This window comes from Anabrus simplex, chromosome 2, assembly GCF_040414725.1.
Source record: "Anabrus simplex isolate iqAnaSimp1 chromosome 2, ASM4041472v1, whole genome shotgun sequence".
Taxonomy (NCBI): Eukaryota; Metazoa; Arthropoda; class Insecta; order Orthoptera; family Tettigoniidae; genus Anabrus; species Anabrus simplex.
Window position 1 is genome coordinate 736,626,016 of NC_090266.1, and position 26,425 is coordinate 736,652,440.

The 26,425-nt window shown below is 39.4% G+C and overlaps 1 protein-coding gene across 1 annotated transcript in view; it reads left to right on the forward strand.

Annotated features, from left to right (window-relative positions):
- Nucleotides 1-25,632, forward strand: part of Atg4b (Autophagy-related 4b) — a 156,831-nt gene extending 131,199 nt beyond the window's left edge. Inside the window, exons 6-7 of the mRNA XM_067141396.2 lie at nucleotides 6,385-6,581; nucleotides 23,843-25,632. Coding sequence (XP_066997497.2) covers nucleotides 6,385-6,581; nucleotides 23,843-24,019 — 374 coding nt within the window. The 3' untranslated portion in view covers nucleotides 24,020-25,632. The remainder of the gene's footprint in view (nucleotides 1-6,384; nucleotides 6,582-23,842) is intronic.
- The last annotated feature ends 793 nt before the right edge of the window (nucleotides 25,633-26,425 follow it).

A 26,425-nucleotide genomic window follows, 5' to 3' on the forward strand; every position in this document is an offset into this window, starting at 1 on the left:
TGTTTGAAGTTGTGCAACTATTCACTACATCCCTTGAAGTCATGTAACCTATTTCTTGCGCAGTTTGTCTTGAGCGTCCTTGAATTGTGCAAACAACATTTTTTTAACAGATTTGCCTTGTCCTCCCTCGAAGTATAGTTTTTCTTAAGCACCACACGGTCATATTGCTGCGAACTTTTTCGAAATCAGTCAGTAATAGTCTTTTTACTATGTTGTGGATGGTCATTCATGTACGTAAAGAACGATTGTTCTTTAATATGCTTCACTGGAGCCAGGAGTTGTGGCTCCAACATGGACGATGAACTACATGCCTGGACATTTATTTCTGTATAACTTTCACCTGTATCGGCATCAGTGCAGTCCACATGTGCATTGTCCACATAGTCGAAAGTATACAACACTACACATTCCACTAACTCATCTTGCAAAAACGCTAATATACCATCTGCCACTGCCTTTTCACTCTGACCGAGCTCGATAGCTGCAGTCACTTAAATGCGGCCAGTATCCAGTAATCGGGAGATAGTGGGTTCGAGCCCCACTGTCGGCAGCCCTGAAGATGGTTTTCCGTGGTTTCCCATTTTCACACCAGGTAAATGCCGGGGCTGTACCTTAATTAAGGCCACGGCCGCTTCCTTCCAATTCCTAGACCTTCCCTACTCCATCGTCGCCAAAAGACATATCTGTGTTGGTGCGACGTAAAGCAAATAGCTAGCTTTTCATTCTGTGAAATGTTTTACATTCCGTTCTGACGGAATGTCAACGTCCGCAACTGTTGCTGTAGATATAAGACAATATTTGCTTTGTTCATGGTTGCCATTGCAGTGGTTTTTGCCAGTACTATGACCAGTATAGCACTGTTGTAATGTACATGTCAACTGTGATGTTTAACTGTGTCTCATAGCCTCACGCTCTATTCACCTTTGGATACCTACAGTACCGCCCCCTCTTGCCATTAGCAGCCAATATTGCGCATGTGGGGTAGGCGATAGAAGGGGCTTCGAATGCATTCAATACCATTGGCTGCTCGCGACCTCGCACTTGTGAGGGTTCCTTGTGAGTAATTAATAATATAACCATCATTTAGCCAAGATTATGACGCAGCCATAATACAAAAATATTCACACTAAAATTTTATTTACCTACAATGGTTCATGATGTAGGTTACTGTAGTCACATACTAATCCGTGAAGCATGGGCAATGGCTGTGTGGCCTAGTAAGTGGTCCCGAGAGTCGGGATACCAATTGATATGGAATGGGAGTGGACATCTCGGCCATATTCTGAGTCATGGCTCTCCTTGTGCTCAGGTGGCTAGGACTGTACAATCCACTGGTAGTCCCTAGTCTGTTAGAGGAGAGATCCTCGCTTGGACTATGTATAAGTAAGGGTAGCATCCTGCTTCACAGAATTTTCACCGATCATGCTCGGAACATTTTAAGCAGGCCTCAGGCCTCTGGGAGTAACGAAGTCCCACTGCCATGTGACAGATGAGGGACTCCTTGGAAACAACTTGGCAAACGAAATGGAATTTGATGGAGAGCTATCGATATTAATGGTACTTACGGAAGAAAGAAAGAAAGAAAGAAAGAAAGAAAGAAAGAGGATGCATCTGGATGCGTTAGGAGTTAATGATATTCAGGTAAGGGGAGATAACGAGGAAGAGATACAAGGTTAAAAAGTGTATTTGACAGATGTAAAAAAAAAAAAAAAAAGGGGGAAGGGCAGAGTGTGGAGTAGGACTGTTCATCAGGAATACTATTACACGCAACATAGTTTCTGTTAGGCACGTAAATGAGTGAATGATGTGGGTAGATTTGGCAGTTGGAGGAATTAGGACGAGAATTGCCTCAGTGTAGTTGCCATGTGAGGGTGCAGATGAGGATGAAGTTGACAAGTTTTATGAAGTATTGGGTGACATTGTAGTCAGGATCAACAGCAAGGATAGGATAGTGGTAATGGGTAATTTCAATGCGAGAATTGGAAATCTAATTCAAGGATACAAATGGGTGATTGGTAAATGTAGAGAAGATATGGAAGGTAATAGAAATGGGAACCATTTGATGGACTTGTGTGCGAGTATGGAATTAGTAGTTAGAGATACGTTATTCAAACATAGGCTATTCACCACTACACATGGGAGGGTAGGGGCACTAGATCCATAGTAGACTATATCACCTAGAGCCCTGGTTTCCATGCATTATTGAATCTCAAAATGTGCATGCATTCATGCACTATCGCATGGCAAAAATTGCACAATAAACTGAAAAATATGCAGTATCAAAATTCAGTTTAACATAGTTACATTTTCAGTTCCTTTTGAAACATTGTACAACAACTAGTTTCTCCAAATTGTCTTGATTTAAGCTCATCCATTTATCATTCAGCACATTCTTAAACACAGAAAATGATCTTTCTCTGCCACAAGAACTGACAGGTGTATACTTAAATGAAGTCATTTGGGACAAAATGAGGTCATATTGTACTTCTGTTGCATTTTCACCACACAGTAAGTCTTTTATAAGCTTGATGAATTCAAAATCAGGATTTGAATGGATCACTTTGTTTGGCTTATCTATAGCTGCTGCGATGATTGCAGACGTATTTGAATGTCTTTACATAACTGCTAAAGATTTGACAAGGTGTAGACCTGTAGCTTCCAACTTTATTGCAGCAGACAGGAATCACATTCTTATCACAAGTGACACCTCCTGCGGGTGGGGGACGCACATGTAGAATACACCCGCGGTATCCCCTGCCTGTCGTAAGAGGCGACTACAAGGGGCGACCAAGGGATGCTGGTATTAGAACCATGAAACTACTATTGATTACCGTCACGCGGGGAACACCATGGGTCGCCTTTCCTTACGAGTAGTACCAATATATTTGGTACACAATAGGTTTGTGATTAGTAGCAGCAGAGAGTGGTTCCCCTGAGGGTTTCCAGTACCCGTGCGTCGTACCCATGTGAGCAACACCGCGGGTCTGGGCGTAGCCTGTGAGTTGTACCACTATATGAGCGACACCGTGGGTCTGCGTTGCCTTTGATTAGTATCCACTATGTGAGGAACACCACGGGGCCCGTGGGACCGGCACCCGTGCCTAGTACACCTAGGTGAGGAAACTCATTGGTTTGCGTTGGCTATGAGTGACGCCATTGTGTGAGAAACACCGTAGGTCTGCGTTATCTGTACGAAGTACAATACTTGTGAGTAGTACCATCTTGCGTGGAACACCGTGAGTTTCGATACTTTTGATTAGTACCCCAACATGACAAATACCATGGTTCTACTTTACTCGCGACATGTACCATTCTGTGGGGCCTTAGACATGGATTTTGCACCCATTTAGACATCAGGCATCATTGTGCTTTCTGAGTGGTCCCTTGGTCAGTAACCCATAATTTATGATCTTTGTTTGAGTTTGATCCGCTGTATTTTGTTTGTTTGTTTTTTTTGTTTTTTGTTGGGTTCATGTTCATCCATTCATTCTTCATGACATTTTTCATTTTTTTTAAATTTTGGTCAGTGGATGAATTTGAAATTTTTGTTCTTTCATTTCGTACCATTAGGGGCCGATGACCTCGATGTTAGGCCCCTTTAAACAACAAGCAGCATCATCATCATCATCATCACAAGTGACAAAAATACTAGAAAGAATATTAGAGAGGAGAATGAGAAGAAATATAGAAGGAGAGTTGCAAGAGGAGCAGTATGAGTTTAGAAGTGGAAGATCTAGAGTGAACCCAATCCTCAGCATGAGGCAATTAATGGAAAAGAATTGGGAATATGGAAAGGATCTGGTCATGCCATTCCTAGACCTATCAAAGGCGTACAATAGTGTTCCCAGAGTCCGATTTGGCTGAATGGTCAGCGTACTGGCATTCGGTTCAGAGGGTCCCGGGTTCGATTCCTGGCAGGGTCGGGGATTTTAACCGTAATTGGTTAATTCCAATGTCCCGGGGGCTGGGTGTTGGTGCTGTCCCCAACATCCCTGCAACTCACACACCACACATAACACTACTCTCCACCACAATAACACGCAGTTACCTACACATGGCAGATGCCGCCCACCCACATCAGAGGGTCTGCCTTACAAGGGCTGCAATCGGCTAGTAATAGCCACACGAAATTAAATTATTAAAAGTGTTCCCAGAGAGAACGCGTGGGAAACCATGGTCAAAAAAGAGACTGGGTACACAAACTGTAGAAATGGTACAAGCAATTTATAAAAACGGTGTCAGCAGCGTATAGACTCAGTTTGGAAAGGCAGAATGGTTTAATAATGAAAACTGGACTACTAAGACAGGGGAGTGTGCTGTCATCTTTTTTTGTTTCTAATAGTTATGGACAATATTGTAATGGAGACAAAGTAAGCATATGGGAATAGGGAGATAAGTTATTACTATTTCCAGATGATTTTTTGCTATTTGTTCGGGGCGTCGACCTATGAAGATCTTTTGCCCCTACTTGCACCATATGCGAGGAACCTGCGTGTATTATGTAAATGGCAGAAGTGTAAAGTGTTGAATGTGAGGATAGGAACGCTAAGGACGACACAAACACCCAGTCCCCAGGCCAGGGATATTAATCATTTACAATTAAAAAACCCTGACCCGGCCAGGAATCGAACCCCGGGGGCCACCAGGTGACAGGCAGATTTGCAGATGATACTGTGGTCTGAGGAACAAACAGCAAAGAAGTAAAAGAACAACGTGATGCACTGAACAAAAAAAGTGAAAATTATGGCATGAATATCAGCACATAGAAAAGCAAGACCATGGTGATATCAAGAGGAGGAAGACAAGAGCGAGGCAGTGTGAAAATTGGTGGTCAAAGACTTGAAATTTTTGATAGTTTCAAATACCTAGGGAGTAATGCGGAATACAAGGATGGACATGGAGATTAGCAAGAGGGTGCAATAGGGCAATGCATTCTACCAGAGTGTAAGAAACCTTGTCTGGAATAAGGAAGTATTAAGAAAGTGTAAAGAGAAAATGTAAAAAATGTTTTATGCACCCATATTGACATACGAGGCTGAGACCCGGACATTGACAAATAGGGAGGAGAGTAGAATTCAAGCCAGTGAAATGAAATACCTAACAAGTATGATAGGAAAGGCAAGATAAGACAGATGGAGAAACGAAGATGTGAGAAAGGTCGGAATGGAAAACCCAAATGAGAGAATTGACAGGAGTAAACTAAGATGGTTTGGACATGTAAAGAGGATGGAGAAGGAAAGAATACCAAAATAGATGATGGAGATGAAGTTTGAAGGAAAGAGTGCGAGAGGGAGACCTAGAACTAGGTTAATCAATTCATTAAAGAGGAGTGCAAGAAGAAGAAACCTGAACTCAGACAAAATGACAAAAGAGGAATGTGGAAGGAGAGAGGTAGATGGAGAAGTGCCATAAATGTCCCGATCCTGCAGGAGCAGGATAAGGGGAGAGGAGGAGAAGGAGGAGGAGGATGATTAAATACCCTGATCAAGATTGTCTTGTGGTTTTCTTTGTATCTCGCAAGGTGATTACTGCAGTAAGGATGACACTTTCAGCTGTTGAACACATGTGTCTCTCCCATGTACATTCGACAAGAACTACAGCAAAGATAATGACAGCATCTTAGTGTTTGATAAGTGCTTTTTTTCTCTTATTTTCTTCTCCAGCCAACCTTTTTTTTTTTTTTACGTTAAAAACAATGGAGAATCTTTACTTTTCATTCTCAATTGTTATTATCACTGCATAATGGATGTCAGCATTGAAGAACTACCATTATTTTCAAAATGCACAAAGTTGTACCTTTTTAACTAAACATAATTTTCTGTATTTTTTCTAGGTGATTTTTAAAAATCTGATATTACGTAAAGAATGATGCATTTTTTTGTCCTAGTACCGAGCTCGATAGCTGCAGTCGCTTAAGTGCGGCCAGTATCCAGTATTCGGGAGATAGCAGGTTCCGAACCCCACTGTCGGCAGCTTTGAAGTTGGGTTTTCGTGGTTTCCCATTTTCACACCAGTCAAATGCTGGGGCTGTGCCGTAATTAAGGCCATGGCCGCTTCCTTCCCACTCCTAGCCCTTTCCTGTCCTATCGTCACCACAAGACCTATCTGTGTCGGTGCGACATAAAGCAACTTGCAAAAAAAATATCTTAGTAAGAAGATTGTGTTGATGTAATGTTACACCACCAGGCGTTTAGAAGTATGTTGTTCTTCTTGGTTCCGAACCTATATAATGGGTAGAAGATACTACAGTAACTGGTTAGAAGTAGAAGTCATCTAAATCTTTTTCACTGATCAAGTGTTGAACAAAAATGTATTGCAGTGGAATTCCTCATTGTATTTAATGCAGATAGATAAGATGTTGTAAAATGATTAATTTAATTGCAGATGACAAACTCATCCACCTGGATCCTCATTATTGTCAAGAAATGGTTGATGTATTGGATGACGATTTCCCATTGTCTAGTTTTCATTGTCGATCACCAAGGAAGATGAGTGTTAACAAACTTGATCCAAGTTGTTGCATTGGATTTTACTGCAGGGACCTGGGAAGCTTCGTGCACTTTTCAGAATGTATAAGAGAGGTGAGTTTTCTAGGATGCTATCACTATATGATGGAAGATATCCTTCACTAATTTGCTGACTGTACAAAGAAAATGGTAGACTAACACACATATCACTTTGCCTTCCTACACTTTGTAACATTGTGCATATTACTCTATCTATTTATTTATTTATTTATTTATTTATTTATTTATTTATTTATTTATTTATTTATTTATTTATTTATTTATTTATTTATATAAAAATGTATGTAATGTATGAAAAATATAATAATATAGGCTACAGATCAGCCATAGAAAATTACTAAACAAGTTAGAAAAAGAACACAAACAAAAAACTTATGAATACCTAGCATTTCAGCAAAAAGGAGTTTAATAATAATTCAGTAAAAAATAGCCTTTATGTGCTTATTGAACAATCTAGCACCAGCAAATAAATCAACTTGAGCATCAATTGAATTATAAACCAATAATGTTTTAACTAGGGGTGTATTACAGTGATGAACTCTTCTAGATCTTGGGATGTGAAGTAGTACTCGCTGTCGTGATGTTAGTTGATAAGACAGGCATCAGGGAGCTCTTAAAAAGTAATTATGATTGGTGGAATATGGTAAATAAAAATGTAAACAACATATGGGATGGGTTTAAAGAAGTTGTTGAAGAGTGCAAAAAGCAGGTTCAAAGGTGGCTAGTAATGGTAAGGATCCACCATATCATAACAGAAATAAAGAGATTAAGAATGGAAGTGCAAGTAAGAAGGAAATTGTTAGGAATGGTTGTGGAAGTTAGCAGAGATTGGAGGAACTTTTCAGGAAATTGAATTCAGCCGAAAAGTCACATAAGGGTAACATGATGGCAAGCAGAATTGATAGTTGTATGAATTTTATGGTTAAGCAGACCCGGCCAACAGCTGGAAACTGCAGATGATGATGATGATGATGATGATGATTATGATGATTATGAATTTTATGGAAAAATGAAAGGGTATGTATAGGTACTTTCAGGCAGAAACAGGGTCCTGCAAGGATATTCCAGGGATAATTAATAAACAAGGGGAGTGTACGTTTGGCTTGCAGAAGGCAGAAATATTCAGTCGGCAGTATGCAAAGGTAAGTTGGATATAAGGTAGAGGAAGTAAGTAATACTTGGAAAGTGCTGAAATTTACCTTTACCAAAAAAAAAACCAACACAAGAGATCAAAGCTAGAGAAGCAGCTGGGACTGACAAGATTTATGGGGATATATTAAAGGTAATGGCTTGGGATACAGCGCCATATCTGAAATACTTATTTGATTACTGTTTGCATGAAGGAGTTCTACAAAATGAATGAAGAGTTTCTATAATACAAAGGCGGATCAAATATAAACAGGAATTTAAAAAAAGAATTATTGCATCAACCAAAAAAATACACTAATAGATCACTTTTCTACAGTGTCCTGCCTTCAATACACATTTTCTCCATTGGATTGGTAAGTTTTTGATGCCGTCCTGATAAGAAGATGGGTGTGTGCAGAGCCAGTTGCGCACAAACACTTCAACACTGGCATCATCATCGAACCGCTGTCCTCCTAGGTCTTGTTTGAGTGGTCCAAACAAATGGTAGTTGTAGGGCAGTAAATCAGGACTGTACGGAGGGTGTTCTAGAGGTGTCCAGTGAATTTTCTCCAGTTTTTCCAGTGTTAAAGCGGCAGTATGTGGCCTTGTATTGTCATGCAGAAGAATGACATTTTGGATCGGTTGCTTGTTGCGATACACAGCTTTTGCTTCATCCAAAAAGCAACAGTAATAGGCTGCTTTAATTACCCTTTGTTCGTGAAGAAAATCCACCCGCAAAACGCCCGCGGAATCCCAGAAAATTGTTCCAAGCACCTTTCCAGCAGATGGGCATGTTTTGGCCTTGACTGGACCAGCTGTGTCTCATCGCCACCACTCCATTCTTGCTTGCTTTGGCTCTAGGGTGTAACAATGCACCCAAGTTTCATCACAAGTCACAGTACAACGCAAGAAATCCTCTCCTTCCTCCTCGTAGTGACGCAGGAGTCTCTGACACACTTCCTGGCGTAAAGTTTTTGTTTCTGGTTGAGGAGATGAGGAACCCACCTGGCAGACAATTTTCTGAAATGGAGTTCATCTCGCATGATGGTTTGAACATTCCGTAACTTATTCGTACAGCTAAAACAATTTGCTAAATTTTTATTCGCCGATCTTCACCAATAATGTCACGAATGGCAACAATGTCGTCTGCAGTTATGCTTGTCCACAGTCTCCTTTCATGAAGTTCATTTTCCACAGTTTCTCTTCCTGCCACAAATTATTTAGCCCACTCATGCACTCGAGTCTCTGAAAGTGTTTCTTCCCCAAACTGTATGCGGAGCCGTCTCAAAATTTCGGTAGATCTGGTGCCCTTTTTTGTGAGAAATTTAATAATGATGCGTTGTGCAACAGACGTGTGCACCTGTTGCTCACTCGTGGCGTACTGAAGCAGCCCAGCTCTCCACCGTCGTTCGCGCGTGCAAACCCCTTCTCCAGACACCCCCGCCAGCGTCCTGACAGAGCCCCACCTCAGAATTATTACTAACAGCAGCGGTACGTTCAAAAAGTTCTTTGAAATCATTTAAAAGAAAAACCTAGAAAACAACTGATGAGGAATCTGCCACCTGGGTGACAGCCCTAAATACAGATCATTGATTGATTGATTGATCAATCACAGCACCAAAGAATCCAACTTGGTTTGGGGCAGATTATCCCTTTCTTGGATAGTGGCTTCAATTGGTTGCTGACTGTTAGGAGGAGGATTAGGACAGTGGACATTACTTTCTTCGGTTTCTTCGGTTCACGCCAAGCATATTCAACACGGTGCATGTCCACAGAGTATGCCGGTCATGCCATTTGCCGTATGCCATATATCTCAAGGAACTGATTGACCACCCTGGCTCGATGGGAACTAGCATTATCGTCCACTAGTGTGAAACCTGTGCACCAGGATGGCAGCATATCCTGTAACTACACGTTGAAGAATGCTGTCTCTGTATACTTGACCAGTCATGTTACCCAGGATAGGAATTAATTATGTATGTCGGCCAAACACGATCACACCTACTAGCTGCTAGTCGCACGCAAACTTTCTCTCGCAAATATTGTAAATCGCAGGTGATATAGTGCTTGAAGTGATAAAGACATTATTACATTCATGCTGAAGTTCAACGTGCTTGAAGTGATAAAGACGTTATTACATTCATGCTGAAGTTCAACGTGTGCAGTTAACTTCAGTAAACTATCAGTGTTCTACTACTAAGTTTTCATAATGGCTCCTAAAAAGGTTCCCCAAGCCAGCCCGCCGCATGGCGCCAGCATACAAAAACTTGTTAAGCAGGCCGTAGCCGAACAGTTACAGCCCCTATTGTTGCAGCTCCAGGAACTAAGAGCGGAATACAAGGAAAATGTCAAGCTATTACAAGATCAGCTTCAAGCTAAGGACAGGGAACTTGTGAAAATCAAAAGTGACTTTAAAAATAAGCAAGATGAACTGGAGCAGTACCAGCGGCGGCAAAGTATCCATATTTTCGGCATTCCTGAAAAGGAAGGGGAAGATCCCAATGTCATCACAGTAAGCATCGCAAGAGATCTTGGTGTCGACCTTGACCTTCAGGACATTGACAGGAGCCATCGCATTGAAAGACGACTGGGTGTGAAGCCACGACCTCTGATAGTGAAATTCATTTCCTACTGTAAGCGGAGTGAAATCTTCCACAAGAAAAGAGGCCTTAAGGGAACGGCGGTCACAATAAGAGAGGATCTGACTGCAACAACGCTCGCAGGAGGCAATTTTGAGGTTTGGTGTACGCCAGGTTTGGAGCATTGATGGAGTAAATAATATAAAAATAGGATCAAATAAGTATAAAATGTGCACTATGGAACAGTTAAATGAACTAAGTGATATGCGGGAGAAGTGGTCACAACATTTTGTTACTTTCTATTGTAGTTTAATTTTAGAGTTATCCTTGTAGTATATCATAATTTTTAACTTTAACTCTCTATAGTTTACTTTTGCTTCCCGTAGTGGTAGATTGATGTTAGTAGCAGTAGACTGTGTTCAGTGCCTTATTTTTGTCATGTTTACTTCCACTTACATTATTGACACATTGCCATTATCATATTTACGCTGTAAATTGTTATTTCCATTCCCATTATTGTTATAATCATCTCCAACATAACTGAGAACAATGTAATTTACAGTCCCCCTGATAACAAAGTTGAGACAAACGAACAGGCTGCCCTCTTCCTTGCAAACATTCCTCAAAACCTTTCACTTACTCCACCCTCCCCCAATGTCGCTGGAACCAGCTGTGCAGGCAACACACACCTATTGTCATCTGAGCTTTTTTTGCCATTCCCAGTCGACAAGGGACATCATTAACCACCAGCATTCTCTATACAGAAATGCTTTAAAGATTTGCCATATAAACGCTCAAAGCCTCCTTGCAGAGATGTGAATGGACGAAATAAAAGCCCTATTTATGTCTCCCAGTTTCCACTCAATATTAATCTCTGAATCTTGGTTAAAACCACACCACGCAATAGAAAGACTGCAGCTGGCGGATTATACATTTCTTAGATCCGACAGATTAAATAAGCCCTCCGGGGGTATCACTGCATATGTTATGACCAGCTTACGCCCTAAAATAATCTGTAGGTCTCCAGGTCCGTACGAACGAAAACCTGAGTTCATGTTCCTGGAAATAACTGTGAGTGAAGTAAAATGTCTTCTGGGTGTAGTATATAAGCCACCGAAAGTGGGTTTTTTATGTGATCTAGAGACTCAAATACAAGATTTAGTCACTGATTACTCAAATATAATTATGTTGGGTGACTTCAACATAAACCTTCTTGAACCTAACTCTCCTCAGACAACCCAACTTTTAACTGCTTTTAAAGCTTGCAATTTAAAGTTTCTCCCTCTCAATGCTACACATCACACAGATACATCACACACCTTAATTGATCTCATTGCCACTAACCAACCTGAATTAGTTCTTCATCACGGTCAAATTAGTGCCCCAGGTATATCGTGACATGATGCTATATTTATGGCCTATTCTATTAAAAGTCCCAAGTTCAAACAGAAAATAATTTCATATAGAGATCTATGAAGAATTGATAAGATTAAACTTTTACAAGACGCGATTGCAGTGCCATGGCATGCCGTATTTAAACTTAAAGACATAAATGACAAAGTGACTCTCTTCAATCAACATATGACTGAACTGTATGATAGACATGCCCCTGAAAAGAAGGCTTAAGTTAAGCGGAAGCCAGCTCCCTGGCTCTGAGATGAGATTAGAGCACTAATGGCTGAACGCGATGCTGCTTATAGACGAGTTAAGAAACATTGCACTCCTGACAGTCTACTGAACTATAAGAGACTGAGAAACACTACGACCCAACAGATTAGAAACACAAAACTATGACTACTCGCAGTTTAATTCAACCAAATGTTTCAACAGCTGTGTTGTGGAAATCCGTAAAGAGCTTTGGAATTACCAAATGACGAGACAACGACGAAAGAAATATACATTTGGAAAAACTGAACAATTATTTTTCATCTAACTGCACATTAAATGCAGCCCTGAAACAGGAAGTTCTAGACGGGCATTATGCAAAGACGCGAACAGATAGAGAAAACTTCTACTTCCGTCCAGCAACCCACTCACAAGTCAGGTTTGCTATAAATCGGATAACATCAACGGCAAAAGGAAATGACAGTATAGGAATAGAGATGATAAAAATTATTCTGGATGTGATATTACCTACACTAATTAACATATTTAACTCTTCCCTCGTAGACAGCACATTTCCCGAAATATGGAAAGCAGGCATTATACGTCCTGTAAAAAAAAGTAGCTTCGCCTTCTGAACCATCTGACTACAGAGCCATCTGCATACTTTCTGCTTTATCCAAAGTGCTAGAGTTCATTGCTCATAGGCAAATAAGACTACATGACGACTTACAACTTATTTGACGCACTACAATCTGGTTTTTGTCAAGCACACAGTACTACAACGGCACTATTGAAGGTCACAAATGACATCTGAGAAGCTATGGACAACAAGGAAGTGACAGTTTTAATACTCATAGATTTGAGCAAAGCTTTTGACTCTGTTGACATTGACATTTTGCTCTCGAAATTGTATTCCCTCCATTTCTCGGACAGCGCCCTCCTTTGGTTGCATTTCTACCTGTATGGCCGTCGGCAGTGTGTTACAGATAGAATAAACAAATCAACTTGGCAGTCTGTGCAGTGTCCCCAAGGGTCAGTGTTAGGACCCCTTCTCTTTTCTATTTACAATAATGATGTCTCCCAAAACCTAACGCACTGCAAATACCATATTTATGCTGATGATGTACAAATGTACCTCCATACATCTCCAAATCGAATACTTTTGGCCATAGACAAAATCAATCAGGATCTAACATCGTTTTCTTCTTGGTCTTTGAGATGTGGTCTTAGGTTAAACCCAGCAAAAATGCAAGCCATCATCCTTGGATACCCGAAACTACTCGCAAAGGTCAATCGACCAGAGATTCCATCTATAAGGTTGTGTAATACTAACATACCATTCATGTCATCAGTAAGAGTCCTAGGAAAACATATATCACGAACATCACCCAGAAAACATTCTCTGCATTGCACATGCTGCGAGGGTATAAGTACTTATTTCCTGAAAAACTAAAAAAAATGCTGGTAGAAACTCTGGTTTTCCCTCATTTTGACTATTATGACACGATTTATAGAGACGCTCGAGGCAAGTTATTGAGCAGATTAAAACGTGGTCAAAATGCATGTGTGAGATACGTCTGTAACCTACGGTACTATGACTATGTAACTCCTTCATATAACCACCTATCTTGGTCCCGACTAGAAATCCGTTGCACTGTGCATACCATATGCCATCTCCATAAAATCCTTCATTCTTCACAGCCATTTTACCTTACTTCATATTTCAAATACCTATCCTCTTATCACAGTCTTAACACCAGATCTGCTAATAATTCCATCCTTGCTTTACCTACCCATAGAACTGCCGTCTACTATAAATCATTCACAGTAATTGCCTGCCGTGAGTGGAACCTCCTTCCCGAAAGTATCAGGGGGTTAAGCACTATTCGCACGTTCAAGGGCGAGTTGGCCGTGCGCGTAGAGGCGTGCGGTTGTGAGCTTGCATCCGGGAGATAGTAGGTTCGAATCCCACTATCGGCAGCCCTGAAGATGGTTTTCCATGGTTTCCCATTTTCACACCAGGCAAATGCTGGGGCTGTACCTTAATAAAGGCCACGGCCGATTCCTCCCAACTCCTAGGCCTTTCCTATCCCATCGTCGCCATAAGACCTATCTGTGTCGGTGCGACGTAAAGCCCCTAGCAAAAGAAATAGCACTTTCAAGGAAGCACTTTGGAGACATTTTATGCACCAATAAGGATCATCTGTAAACTTGATGCTGCTACTTACAACCATTCCATTGTTGTGGATGTCCTGGTAGAGAGTCTAAAATTCTTATCCAATTTGTTAATCAAATTTTATGTTTTTTTTTTTTGTATATTAGTTTTAAGAATTTATCCTTTTATTATATCTGATTTATTTCATCTTAATTTAACCTTAATTTATTTCATCTTAATATAATCTCACAATTCTTGTATTATTATTAATTTAATTTGTATTAGATCTAGTTATTGTAAGTAATACAATGTATGTATATTTCAGTTCCTGGTTAGATGGAAGAGAAGGCTTGAAGGCCTTAATCTTGCCAGGTAAAATAAAACATTACTAAACTAAACTACTAAACCTCCATGCTGCTGATTGCATTCCAGACTCTAATGTACCTGTTCCTTGATATCAGTCCTCCAGTGTGCAGCCAATTTCCGACTGTCTAAATCCGACACATGCACTCTGGTGGCCCTCCGAAGATCCTGGCGGAAGGAGGTTGCAATAGCAGTGGGAATACAAGGAGCTGAAAGCTAAAAATACTGATCAGCCCTGCGAGTTATTTTGCATTTGTTTCTCACCCATTGTACATCAGAAACTGTTTGTCTCCCTAAACCTTTTACAGACTCTGGAGACATCACTCTGACTCATACCAACATGAGGTGTGACATTCACTTGTTGCCATCCATCTTGTAGCAGTGTCATGATTTTAATGTGGCCAGTGTCAATAATAGATACTCTTGCCATGTTTACCTCAGTCTACACAAACTAGGCTTTAGTGTCACTACGTGTCTCAGACATTGGCCTACAGGGCATACTGTAAACGTTTTTGAGGTAACATGACATGTACTTTGTCAAATCGTAATATGCAAAACACTTTTGGACCTTTTTAGAATAAATGCAATAAGTAGATTCTCATAGAAAATATCACCATTGCAGCTATCTGTAAACTCAAGTCAAATTGACATTTTCACTAATTTTCCATTGCTTTCAGCTATGCATCAGTACAAACATAACTAGCCATGTTGGATCATCATACTTGATATTTGAATCGATCATCTCGACTCTCCCTCTTGCACCTTCTGAAACGTTGCTGCTCTTTTTCAATGTACCATTCATTTCTCCAGATATCCTTCTGATATGGTTGCACCTACAGCATGTCTACCTGCTTCCGGATGACTTTCGAACCTCCCCGCTATGACATGGTCACATGGTTCACAGTGTATGTAGGAACAAGAAGAAACTTGGGCAGTTTTGTTGTGTCGCATTGTGGCAGAGCTTGTGGTTTTAGAATTGGTTTCTTCTCCCATCTACGAACCCGTAATCAACAACCTTGATGCACTGGAAGACATAGTTAGACTTGTCAGCGAGTGAGTGGCTGTGACATGATGAGGAAGTACAGAGCAAAATATTGACACGAGAATAGAGAAACAGAAACGCCAATATTTTTTTTAACTAACCTGAGATGTCTGGCATAGCTGAGCATGCTATCATTCATTTGGACCATGATATAAAATGTGAAGGAACTGATGTGCTGGCTATCCCTTACTAGTACTATCTTGTTTATGTTGAGAGACAATTGAATTGGAGATGGTTTCCTACAACTTCAGGCCTGTGCTTAAACAAAGTCTGGCTTCCAGTACTCCGAAACAGGCTGTAGATCAGACCCAGTATAATTTCTTGAAGTCCGGACTGGGCAGTGAATTCTTGCACCTTCACCTAAAGGTAAATTCCATCTAATCGCCAGACTGTCTTGAAAAGGCCTGCTTTAGTGTGACCGTTCACGACACCGTCAATAGCATGTTGTGACACCCTGTGAATGTAATATGCCATTCTCCACGCCATTCTGTGATAATTAGTGTCATAACTAGCACATTTTGCTCTATACGAGGCATGAGTGACTCGCTGCTGGCTCACGAGACGGGAGTCTCATTATGCGCAATTAGCGAAAACAGGGCGTGCGCCAGCCAGTACTTGAAAAACGTGCTCTCTCTCTGCAAGAGTGAACAGAGAACAGGCACATGCCATGTGACCGAAGATTTAGGTCAGAGGGATGTCTTTACCAAGTTGTGTCAACCCGTGAAAATATAATTCTGTGTATTTCCCTGCATATCCATTGATGCCAACTGAGAGCCTTCAGTTGTTAATAATAATAATAATAATAATAATAATAATAATAATAATAATAATAATAATAATAATAATAGAGATTCGAAAATACGCAACAGATATTTACAAGTAAGAACTCATCGGAATCAGGAAATTTTATGTTTAATTATGACATCGAGATGTGTTCTACTTAATTAATGTATCATCAATTACGCAGTGCATAAGGGCACACCAAATTACTAACAGATGTCAAGGGTCTGACCACACGAGCAAAAGCTAGAATTCCCTGAGGCGTGGCTTCATTTACAGAAAAATATCAGATGACGCTTCGAAGATTCTGATTAAACCTACGATCCGATCAGTGAAATGTAGGATATTGGAGCTATCATTTGACACCTCAGCCAACATCAAGAGAAATGTATTGCACCCATCCTGTGTCCAGGTACGACACACCGAAAATTACTGTGGTATCTCGTTAACATCCCAGGTTAAATCTTCATGAAATAACTCAGCTTTACGTGAATTTAAAGAGAAAATCGACCATGTGCAAAAATAATTCATCTCCGGATGAACGTCTCCATCCTATCACATGTTCTATCACCGCAAGTACCATGATAAACCGTAAAAATCAACTCAAAAGTAATTAACCTACGACAACTATCACTTACTCACGTATTTAAAAATCAACAATAAGAAGTTTATTAAATTAATTGAATTATGAAGAAAAGAGAAAGTAAGTTTTTGCAGTATCTGTCCAATAAATCATAAAATAAATTAACATTATGTAACATTATGCTGGCTTAGTAGAGTTGAATTTCAATCCTGACATGAGCTAACATTCGCTTCACATTCTCATTTGATATGAAAATATTAAGTTATTTACATCAATTAAATAATAATCAAAGTTAAAAGAAATAAAATCAATCATATCACTGATTAATATAAATTTAGTTCATCTTTAAATGTTTCCTTTTAAGTCTCGTAATCTAAATGTTTTATGTGTATAACATCTTCTTTGATGTTTTCATCGAATGACATGCTAAGGTTACTAAGTCCTCTTACCATCTATAATCTTGGCACCTACCATCCTAATCTTACTATATTTACGTATTTGTAAAATCATCTAGTACCTTTCAGAAAAATAAAAATAATCTAAACCTCATTACTAACTAAAGTAGTTCTTAATTATCCTCATTACGTGTTTGATTTTACATGAAGTGTGATGACAAGTTCATCTAAGTGACTCCTCTCAGTTTTAAATATGATAGCTCAATGTTATCTCTGACGTCGCTGTTATTCTACATAGCTACACACTCATGTCATCTTTCAATTCGTGCATCACCTCTGTATGATATTTGCTATTAGTATTTCCTTATAATACAGCTGTATTTTGATATAGCAGAAACCATCTACTCTAATATATGCATTTCGGTTTGCCACTCTTGCAGCTGCAGAGATGTACACTGAATGATTTCAACAAAGAAGGGCTATATATCGGTGTATGATCAATCATTCTCCATTGCTCTGCCTTTAGGGCTGTTGCCCAGGTGGCAGATTCCCTATCAGTTGTTTACCTAGTCTTTTCCTAAATCCACGAACCTACTATGCTGGCATAGCAGGGGGAGAGGTGATACTCCCATGTGGCGTGTGTCAGATGGTGGATAGGAGGGTCCTAACCGTCTTGCCGGCAGACTTGAGCGAAATAAAATATCTCTCGCAGACCAAACACGCAATCCCCTGTGGGTGGGTGATGCAGATGAAGAATTTGAGCACGGTATCCCCTGCCTGTCGTAAGAGGCGACTAAAAGGGACGACCAAGGGATGATCAAATTAGAACCATGAGACTACTTGTAATTAGTATCACAACGCGGGGAACACCATGGGTTGCTTTTACTTGCTCATAGTACTACTATGTTAGGTACAAAATAGGTTTATGATTAGTAGCAACAGAGTGTACTGTCGGCTTTTACAGTACCCATGATTAGTATCACTATATGAGTGACACCGTGGGTGAGCGACACCCTGGTTCTGGCTTGCCTATGATTAGTACCCACTATATTAGGAACACCATGGGATAGTATGAGTCCCTGTTGTTAGTACCCTTATGTGATGAACACCATAGGTTTGCGTTGCCTGTAAATAGCATTGCAATGTGCGAAACACCATAGGTCTATGTTACATGTGCAAATTTCATTACCTGTGAGTAGTACCATAATGTGTGGAATACCGCGAGTCTACGCTACTCTTGATTAGTACCGCAACATGACAAATACCATGGTTCTACTTTCCTAGTGATGAGTACCATTATGAGGGGCCGATGACTTGTATTTTGGACCCCTTTAGACTACAAGTACCATCGATTCAGTATTGTGCTATAGAAGCAGTACCTTGGTCAGTAATACTATTGTTATACCTCAGTTTCTGTGAATGTGAGGCACTGTGGCTCGGATCCACTGATTGTTTTAAATTCATATCCATCCATTCATTCTTCGTCCTCATGTTTTGAATTCTGGTCAGTGGAGGATTTTGGACTTTTAATTTGTCATTACATTTTGTACCATTAGGGGTGGATGACCTAGATGTTAGGTCCCTTTAAACAACAATCATCATCATCATCATCATCATCTTTTCTTAAATGATTTCAAAGAAGTCGGCAATTTATCAAACATCCCCCGTGATAACTTACTCCAGTTCCTTTTGTTATAAAGTGAGTATTTGTCCCAATTTGTCCTCTTGAATTCTAAATTTCTCTTCATTTTCTGATCTTTCCTATATTAATATCAATCATTCACTCAATTTCCAATGAACTGCACGTAGGGCTGTCGCCCAAGTGGTAGATTGCCTATCAGTTGTTTACCTACTCTTTTCTGATTTCGAAGAACTTGGAAATTATTGAATACCTCCCTTGGTAAAGTATTCCAATCCCTAATTCCTCTTCCTATAAACAAATATTTGCCCCAATCTGTTCTCTTTATATTCCAACGTTATCTTCATTTTATGAATTTTCTTTCTTCAAAAAGCTCCATTCGAGCATATTCATCTACTAATGTCTTTCCACGCCATCTCTGTATTAACAGTCTGTTTTGACATACTACAATCAGTCTGAATACCTGCTTCATTCTTGTCTCTTCTAGTGAGAGGTTTTCTATCCTATTACACAGTCTGACCTCTAGGTCAACAGCTTCACTTCATTCTCATCTCTTCTATTGAGAGGTTGCCTTGTAGCAGCTATACAGAGAATAGATGACACTGGAAATGTCATGCCCTGGTGTGAAGCTGGTTGGCCAAGACATGATCTTTGTGCAGAGGACCGCATGTTCAAACTTATTGCGGAGGACTCCGGCAGTATTTGTCAATCACATCAGTTTTGGTAAGAGTTTCCAGTTGGACCGTCCTACGAACATTACGGGAAGATGGGCAACATTCCATACCGTGTCCAGCGTTCTCAGCACTTGGAGAGAGATTATGCACTGTACATGGCCTTCTGTGAATGGGTCCATCGTCAACCTGAAGACTTTGTGAATCATATTTGGTTGACAGACAAGGCCTCGTTTACAAGGAGTGGCATCTTCAGTTTTCACAACACGCGCATGTAGTCTGAAAACAATCCCAAACATTCCCCATGCTATGAAACGTTCCCACCACCAGGTTCAATTTTCTATTAATTTGTGGACAGTGATGTTGAGAGGCATTATCATATGACTTGTGGTATAACCTCATAGACTGTCTGGTGTACCTTATGTACACTTTCTGGAAGGCACTTTACCACTACTATTAGAGGATGTTCGTTCCATACTCGACGGCACATGTGGTTTCAACTTGATGGAGCACCCCGCACGTAACCAATGCAGTGCGCTGCCACCTGGATGTTACCTCTCTGCAGTGATGGATTGAGCATGTGGTCCCTATCAGCTGGCTGGCAAGAAACCCCGATCTAAACCCCATACTTCTTTCGGGGGAACATGAAATCTAAGGTCTATCACAGAGAAGTGGAAACCCTGCAAGCGCTCTGGCAGCATGTCTTTGAAACTGCTCAGGACATCAGTCAAAACCACAAGATACTGAAACAGATTCAAGAGAATTTCTCCTTAGGTGCTGAGCATGTATTACTGCCAATGGTGGACATTTCGAACACCTGCTGTAACAACATGCACTATTCCCCATGACCAGTCTGTTTGAGTGTGTGACTCTCTAAATAGTACACAAATGCTTTGCCGTTGTGTTCTTATTTTTTCTGTTTAAAGTGTATATTACACTTCGAGTTTTACGTGACCTTTACTTTTAAGATCGTAAGCTATAAGACTCCATTTTTATGTGGAATCTGACCCATAGGATGTAACATTTTCTTCTGTAAATCCCAGATGCATTAGCTAGGAATCAAACTCAGACTGCCTTGGTGAGAAGCGAGCAGCGATGCCACTGGGATTGTTTGTATTACACCACATTTTATCCCATTTTTCTTGCAGGGCTGGGGTTGTAGGAGATTTGGCAGAGGTTTACGGCTGGATGTCTTTCATGATGCCAAACATTAGAGGAGAAATGATGTATATAGATGTTGAACAAGTATTGAAGACAAGAGAAACACCCAATCCCTAAGCCATAGGAATGCACTTGTTAATGTAATAATCCCTGGCCCAGATGGGAATCAAACCCAGGACCTCGAGGACGGAAGGGTAGTATGCTATCCATTCAGCTATGCAGCCAGACAGTTATGTTCTCATTGTGGTATTATTAATGGGCTGACCAACCCGAGCTGCATGAGACATTTGTTAGTGGCACGCTATTCCAGTGTGCTTTCTGCTATCGGATGGTAAGTGGTTTCATTTCCACTGCCAGCCGTCTCGAAGATAGTATTCCGTGGTTTCCAGTTTTCATCTTTAGGGTACAAATGAGGGGCAGGAATCATCATCTTGATTGGAATAGGCTTTTTTAAACTTAATATCATATTGTTGAATAGTTACCGAATGTTCATTACATTTATTAAGTTTAAAGCGTGAAGTTACGTCCTGTACTGTCACAAAACTCTGTCAATTCGCTAGTGCTAGTCGTTCCTCTGGAAAGAGGGGAACCATGTTGTTATTGTTTTTGTTGACAGCGGGCACACAACCTTAAAGATACACCACCAGGCTGCAACCAGTTTAAACACATGCACATTTACCCCGGCAGCCTCATCAGTAGCTACCACCAGCTGCGTGCAATTCTTGCAATTACCCAAACACGATTTTCCTTGAGAACGGTGCAAGCTACACCCCTGAAACTTCTCCCAAAGTTCTATTATTTGTGTTAATTTGGTGCAACAGTTACCTTCCGCTCTATAAGGACCAGCAGAAAACCACAGCTGAAATGTGAAGAAGCAAGATTCAAATTAGTAAAAAATCCTTCATTTTTTCTGATTTTCTCTAGACAGTACTGATTAATGTTCTAACATGTAAATTAATTTGTGTTTCACATACTGTCAAACGGGGTGATTTCGGATGGTTTTGAGGTTATTTTCAACTTAACTCATGAAGGCGATCTTAGATTGTATTGTTTATCTTCCTAATAATGAGGCATATATCCAATTAATACAGTACCCTACAAATGAAAAATATACGCCAACATATATGTTCCTGAGAGAATAAAAAGTAGTGTCTGAATTCACCCCGTACATCCGGGTGATTTCGGACGCACATGTTTTCTAAACTGCTATCCAAAGTTTCAAAGAATATTAGGTCATTTTGGACCCAAATAGCCATTTATTTTAATTCTACGTTCTTTCTGTTTTTGTGTTGTGATATTTAAAGTGTTCTGAGGGTGTCCAAAATATTAAATCATTGTAATGATAAATTTAATATGTTACTGATCAATCTTTATTTTCTGACAAGGTAAATGTAAAATTTTCCAGTCTAAATTGAAATATTAATAGTTATAAACTGCACAGAAATCGTACTAAAAGGTCTTAATATTTTTTATTACAAACGATAGAAATCATAATGTAAAAAAAAAAAGGGTCGATGCCATGACCTACAAATCTGCAAAACATTTTCTCTGAAAATCAACATTCCTCTTTTCTCAACTTGGGCTGGAAGTATTTTTGAAAGTTGTTCTTTAGCTATTGTATCCTCACCAGGGATGTCAGGGAGCACAAACCCTTTTCTGCTGATTTGTGTGGGTGCAAGTATTCGACATCCACATCCGTTGAACGAATATTTGAGACCACACCGAAATACAGCCATGTATGTTCTTTGTTCCTCAACTTGTATTTATAATCTGCAACAAGGTAAGCCTCTTCTTGCAACACCAGAACTTCAGTATGTTGGTCATTACCTCCATTGTGTGTTTCAGCACATTCATTTTCACTGCTGCTGCCAGCACTATCACTTGTTTCTGCACTTATTTTATCTCGGCGGAAGTCACGGCCAAAATAGACTTCCCAGCAAGATCATTCCATTTGCGGCGGCAGGAAGTAGGAAGTTGTGTTGGAGGGTAACGAGCTTTCTTGAACATTTCCTTTTTCTTCATTTAGCACCGGTTGTTCTCCCATTTTTTCGGATGTAACTTACTTCCTGCACTTTATTTTGTAGGGTGGACCAAGGTATACCGGTACCATACAAATCAAATGCTTTCCTGTAAGACAACTTTGCAACCTTTAATATCACGTACGGCTTATTCTAATAGTTTTGTTTCGTAATTACACCCTGACGTAGCTCCTTTCTGCCTCTGATAATTTCTAGGCATTGTCCGAAATCACCCAGACTGCTTCCCATTTTCGATAAAATTTGCGTAAAACACTACTTTTCATGAAATCACACCAAAATTCCACAACAATCGTTTATAAACACTTCAGTCAGTTGATCTCGCTAAGAACCAGTTATATTGCATACCTTCCGGTTGCGACAATCGAAAGTATCCACTTAATGATAATGCATGAACTTTCAACAATGCGAGCGCACATTGAAAATTTTCCAAAGTATGAGGTCGACTCGTAATAAAAAACGCGGAACGCAGGAAATATAACCTCGAGGTCAAACTAAAACGCGTGCGGAAGTGCAAAGCAGCGGGGACTCGTTGCTATGCAACAAAGAAAAAATAGCTAAAGGCATTAGGTAATGCACTTAGCAAGGAATGCTGATTTGGAACCCAAACAAAGTAATTCTATGTTTGGGACCTTATGATCTTAAACTTTTGCTAAGAATTGTTCATGTATCCAAAAGGACCTGTAATTGCTGACAGGTATATGATTAGTACAAATGTTACTGTTTTTATTTTTTTTTCCGAAGTGTTTGTGTAAGACGACATACTACAATATTAGGATTACCAGGCGAGTTGGCCGTGCGGTAAGGGGTGCACTGCTGTGAGCTTGTATCTATGAGATAGTGGGTTCAGATCCCACTGTCGGCAGCCCTGAAGATGGTTTTCTGTGGTTTCACATTTCCACACCGGGTGAATGCTGTACCATAATTAAGGTCACGGCTGTTTCCTTCCAATTCCTAGGCCTTTCCTATCCCATCGTCGCTGTAAGACCTATTTGTGTCGGTGCGACATTAAGCCACTAGGAAAAAGTTAGGATTTTTGTTGTTGTTGTGAGCCTTTCTGTTCATAATGTTCTTCGAACTGAACGGGAGTCTTTGCAGTATGTGGGTCAGTGTAACTCTGATTAATATGGAATGATTCACCAGGATATTTTTTCTTCTTATATTATCTTTCATTTCAGTATTTAATTCCTGCTTGTGGAGAAGCAGACTACCCTATGTTTGTGTTCTGCGAAGGACATAGCAGAGATTGTGTGAGTGCTCCACAGTTCGGAATATCTGAAGTCAACAGAACTAATGATCCTAGGCTGGCTTATTCTGATGATGAACTAGACTGTGGAGAGTTTGAAGTTATATAAGTTTCTGTTGTTCTCATGGCAACGAGTGTATAGTTCCAAACATTGGAGTGAGAGAGAGAAAGGAAATATTTATTTTTTTGTCGTGTATATTATCTTGTTATATATATGTACATTACTGTAGAAGCATAAGTATTGGTTAATCCTAGCATTGATACATTCTTCTTCATATTTTTTTTGGTCACAAAAGCTAGGATTTACGTGGTAAAAAACTGAGTTCCAATTGGAATAAATGTAGTTGATATAACCAATAAACTGGTAATGAAAATATAAAAGAAACCCTCTTTACGTTTGTTTAGAAAATTGTAAACAGTAGCGGTGATTAATTGGTGACTGCCCCCCCATCAGCCCCCACTTTTTGAAGAAAATAAAATTTTTATTCCAGTTTAGCCACCTAAAGCTAGGAATTATAATAAAAACGATTTATACAACCCCTGTTGTCTTATCACCAAAATTTTCGTTTTATTTTTTTAAATATTAAAAAATACTTAGCTGAAATACGCACCAAATGTCATTTGACGCAGCTAACCGAGTCGTACTGCACCACAGGAAGTAGTGGAGACTCGCGCAGCAGCGTGTAGAAGTGTGATTACTATCTGATAGCTCAATGTAATTATTAAATTAATGTAGTAATGGTCCACCTTTCAATACTATAATATGTAATATTCTAAATTACATTAATTAGGGAATAGTTTCGGCCGGGGCTGGCCATCTTCAGCCTTAATGTAAAACACCTAATAACTAAACAAATGTACATGCACACAATTGACATAAAACAAATGAAAACAAATATATACAAAGTGACATTAAAAACGGATGGAATTATGAATAAATCTGAAAATGAACTAGGTTCTAACATCTTGAGTATGTTCATCATTGAGAATAATTTCAAGTATTAATTTATATACACAGAACTGTTAGTTCTAATTAATTCTAATTAATGTAATTTAGAATATTACATATTATAGTATTGAAAGGTGGACCATTACTACATTAATTTAATAATTACATTGTACTTGCAATTCAATACGGATCAGAACCATGAAGTTTATAACCTATGATCTGATAGCTCACCAAATGAGTTTTATATATGTCTGCAGCATGACAGTTGCTACCGACGTGTTCACATCGGCTCCAGGCAACTACATTAGTGTGACAAGGCTTCATTTTGCTCCCAATAGCTCAGCAGTAGTTACCACCTCTACTACCTTGCTTCCCCTACTTTCACCTCCAAACTCGAAGCTTTGTGCTGGTTTGTACCATCAAATAGTAATCGCATTCTCAGTCATTGTAGTTCTATCTAGTGTCTGTTATTTTATTTGTGTATAGTCAAATGCTAAAACGATTTTTATTGTATAATCACGCCATACTTCTGTTTAATTGTAATACATGTTTAATTGTTCCTTTGTTGAAAGTTTATTGTATAGTATTGTATCTAAATTTCAAAAAAATATAATATAATTTGGCCCAAATTGAACTAAAATCTCAAAAAACTATTGTTTCAGTTGGTAAACTGTCAACCTTTACTTCTCTGTCAAAATTCATTCAGAGAGCATCGAAAACTTACTACAGTATAACTATTTTTAAAATCTGTTTTTGTCTACTAACCCCCCCCCCCCTCCTCCTACTATATCCCCCTGAACCCCAGTACTTTTACTCATCTATAAAAAAATTGCCTCCCACTTCTAATTACCAATCGCCGCTACTGATTGTGTATATATATATATATATATATACACAGTATTGTTAAAATGGCAAATTTGATTATTAAATGCACATATCCTACACTTACAGTGGACACTTTTTAATTCGAACTCCAAGGGGAATCAGAAAAAAAAAAAAAATTAATTATCGAAAATTCTAGTTAACCAAGAATGACTATTTTAATGAAAATATAGTACAGTACTGTATAAATACATAAAAATAAATTCATTGTAATTAATTATTGCAGTATTATGCATTGTACCTTACCTTTAACAGCTGTCATGTAGTCTTGTACTGTAGATGAAAGTTTTCGCACAAAACTATACTGTATAAACACTAGTAAAACAACAGCAATAGTATTTACACACAATTTAGCACACGTAACAATACATTAATTCCATTGCTCACTTAGAAAAGCTAGTGATCTTTGTTTGTATGGGTTTGTTTCGTTTAACATGATAGACAAAATCTTCATTTTCATTTACAGCTTGAAACATGTCATCAGAAACATTTGATTGAGCTTCAGCTAATCTTCATAAAATTCCTAGCATTTTGAAAGTTTCAGACGTGTTCGGTACAGGCTTTTCTGTGACGTCATGACTGCTTTCCTCTTCTTCATCGGATAGATTGGAATTTTGTAGCACTTCTTGCAGAATCTCATCTCCTGTCAGATCTCCGCATACTGCAACTTAAGTATCAACAGCT